At 31.8% G+C, this 3,807-nt stretch overlaps 1 protein-coding gene across 1 annotated transcript in view; it reads right to left on the bottom strand.

Annotated features, from left to right (window-relative positions):
• The window catches only part of UGGT2 (UDP-glucose glycoprotein glucosyltransferase 2), a 172,626-nt gene that overhangs the window by 57,944 nt on the left and 110,875 nt on the right, over window positions 1-3,807 (bottom strand). The window contains exon 25 of the mRNA XM_005882398.2: window positions 370-465. Within this exon, the coding sequence (XP_005882460.1) occupies window positions 370-465 (96 nt within the window). The remainder of the gene's footprint in view (window positions 1-369; window positions 466-3,807) is intronic.

Below are 3,807 nucleotides of genomic sequence, written 5' to 3'. Positions count from 1 at the left end.
GGGAACCTTGGCTTCCTCCATCACTGGAGCAAGCAAGCCTCCTGTTCGCTTCAGCTGCCTGGCTGCCGGCCGCCATCTTGGTTGGCAGTTAATTTGCATATCGCCCTGATTAGCCAATGGGAAGCGTGTCGGAGGTATGGTTAATTACCATGTTTGTCTATTATTAGATAGGATATATATATAAAATCATCCTTTATTTATCGAAATATAGACTTAACAGGAATTTCTTTTCCTAATCTTGTCAAACACATTTACTTTCTAACAAAGAACTTTTAATTCTTCTTTAATTTTTCCATATTGTGAATACAAATGGAAACCATAATTGAACAGAGGATTCAGTGACAGAGAACAGCACTATTATATTCTTACCTGTGATTCTCTTTTAAAAATTTGACATTATGACGGGATTCACGTGTAGGCAAAGAGGAAACAAGGGCATCAACTTTCATAACAAGGTCACTCTTTCTAGATAAACAAGATAAACAATATATAAGTTTTTCAGAAAGAGAAATATTCGTATTTTGTGTCACAATTAATGCTCTGATAAAGGGGAATTAAAAATGCTTCCAAAGGATAAACTTCATATAAATGATTTTTCTTCCAGACCTGCTAGTAAGTAGAGTTTGTCAGTTTAAAGTAAGATGACTTGCTTTTAAAATCCTTACTTTTTCTTATCATTGATATGATCTTTAAACACTTACTAAGTAGTGTTTTCAACAGTCTACAAGAATGTGGTGAATCATTCAAGTCACTATTTGCTGAGTTCTGGTTATGTGTCCAAGCATTGGGGCTCGTACAGCAAACAAAGAAGAGCAGATAGAACAAAATATAAATAATAGGGTATCTACTTTCAAAGAATTTTTAATTTAGTTAAGAAGTCAAGATTTCTATGGTTTTTAATTAGTTTGAAATACTAAGAAGGCACAAAATAAATAACTAGATTAAATATAACCAAATTTGAAAATCTGTGATAGAGAAAATGTCTATGTTCAAATAATATGTTGGGATAGAATGTGTTGGCTACAATGTACAGAAGGCTTTCATAAAGAGAGAGAGAGAGAGAGAGAGAGAGAGAGAGAGAGAGAGAGAGAGAGAGAAAGGCTGGTTAAGAATCTTATCAATTGGAGAACCAAGATGGTGGCATAGATAAATGCCTGTACTCGCCGCCTCCCACAACCACATCAAAATTACGAGTAAAATACAGAACAACCATCATTTAGAACTGCCTGAAAGCTGGCTGAATGGAAGTCTTACAACTAGAGAAGTAAAGATGAAAGTACATTGTGACTGGTGGGAGGGGCCCATGCGCAAATGGGCTGGTCTAACATCCACATTTGGCATTTTTTAAATTGGGAGGGATATCTTGGCTGTGGAGGCCTCCCATGAGGAGTAAGAATCAGAAATTTAGTTCTGGAAAGATAAACACCCCAAACACCCAGCTAAATGCTTTAAGATGCATGGATAAAATGAAAATAAAGAATAAAAAAAGATGTAACTGAAAAATATTATCCAAAATGAATGTTGGCATGGCTTAAGTATAGACTTTCAGACAAAATCGTTACTAGGAAAGGAGTAATTTATACAATGATGAAAGGAATAAAATACTTCACTAGAAAGATAATAATTCTGAAACAGGGAATACATAACAAAATATAGCTCAAAATATTTAAAACAAGAGTACAAGAATTAAATAAGTACACAATACTAATGGCAGTGTTTAACAAAGTTCTTTTAGTAACTAACAGATAAAGAAAAATCCAGCATTTTGATGATGGGAATAAAAAAGTTCAACTTAATAGACATATATAAAATCTTCCACACAGAGAAAATCTTATTAAAAAATCAAGTATGGCCCTAGCCAGTTTGGCTCAGTGGATAGAGCTTCGGCCTGTGGGCCAAAGGGTCCTGGGTTTGATTCCTGTCAAGAGCATGTACCTTGGTTGCAGGTTCCTCCCTGGCAACCAAACTCATTGATTGGTTGCCTCTTGAAAAAGGCAACCAATCAATGAGTTTCTCTCACATCAATGTTTCTCTGTCTTTCCCTCTCTCTCCCACTCTCCCTAAAAATAACTGGAAAAATATCCTTGGGTGAGGATCAATAACAACAAAAATAAATAAAGTATGAAACAATTACAAAAATTAACTTTGCCTCAACAAAATTAGGAGAAATAAATACCAAATAATTGATATCACAAACCATGTTTTCTAATCACAGTTCAAAGCAAACTGGAAATCAATTATACACTGTGCTATTTAAAACAAGTTAAAACATACTTTATTCATTATTAATTCAGTAAGTATTTACTTGATACCTAATAAGATCTAGGCACAACTCTATGCACAAGAGATAGAAAAACAATGAAATAGTCAAAAAACTTGTCTTCATGAATACAACATTCTATTTCCAAATATTTTTAAAATAAAAATTTTAAAACTCAAAATAATTTGAAAATATTTAGCATTGAATCATAATAAAATATCTACTATCAAAACTTATGTAACATAGCTAATAAGTGTTTAAAGAGAAATTTCAAGTGTGTAATTTAAGGATATGTAAAGAAAAAAATTTGACATTAATAGCTAAGAATCCAACTTCAGAGGTTTATAAAAAATAGATTAAAAACATATAATAAAGAATATAAATTAAGAGCTTGTCATGCCTTAGATCTACATATGTAAAAAGACCAGTAAAATAGATATATCCCTCATTAAACTGAGCAAACTAAAATAAGAGAAAGGCCAACATAAATTAGATATTTAAAAACTGTAAATTAAGGAACAAAGCTCTTATAATTCACAAATGACATGAGTTCTAATACTAGACAAGATGTTATAAAAAAGAAGAGTCCAGAAAGGAAGATGAATATAGAAGTTTAATACTGTTTCTGTAAATTAGTGAAATAATAATTTAAAAATGTAATCTAAAATACACCATTTACAATCTGAGCTAAAACTGTGAAAAACCAGGGAAAATAATTTAAAAATAGAAAGATTTCATGGAAAAAAATTGAAGGTTCACTGAAGAATCCTTAAAAAAACCCCACCCCACACCAAATAAGTGTCTATCTATCTATATACACACATATATACTTATATATAAATTACACACCTCATATAGCTGTATTTTATTTATATTATAAATACATATGTATATTTGTATAGGTACATATAAGTAATATGTATATGTATTTTTAATAAGTGGGATAACTCAATATTATATAAAGATGACAATTCCTTAATCTAATCTATAAATTCAAATAAATTCCCATAAAAATTCCAGGAATGTTTTTGGTAGAATTGGTTATGCTGGTTCTAATCATATTTACACTGAAAAGCAACTAACAAAAAATAGTCAAAAAAAAAATAGTCAAGAAAATTTTGAAGACGAGGCAAAGGGGGAGTTTTCCTATCTACTATCAAAATTTATTATAAAGTTGTGATAATTGGAGTGTGGGATTGGCATGAGGCAACAGACCAGTGGAACAATAGAAAAGTCCAAGAATTAAAGATATAAATCAGAAAGAAAAGCAAAACTGTAAAATTTTTAGAAGACAATAAAAGAGAATATCTTTATGAACTCAGACTAAGAAAAATTCTTACACATCCTTCTCTCGCAGATCATAAACTATGAATGAAAACCCCTGATAATATTTTTTCATAAAATAAAAAACATCTACATATGTGGTAACATTCTATATAATAAACGTGTAGTATGAAAATTGTCCCCTTGACCAGGAGTTTGACCAGGGGGATGATGGGCTGGCCGGGGGAAGGGAGGGAGGCCCTGGCCAGTGGCAGCAGCAGGCA

Source organism: Myotis brandtii, unplaced genomic scaffold, assembly GCF_000412655.1.
Source record: "Myotis brandtii unplaced genomic scaffold, ASM41265v1 scaffold71, whole genome shotgun sequence".
Classification (NCBI taxonomy): Eukaryota; Metazoa; Chordata; class Mammalia; order Chiroptera; family Vespertilionidae; genus Myotis; species Myotis brandtii.
This window is presented reverse-complemented; position numbering and strand designations above follow the sequence as displayed.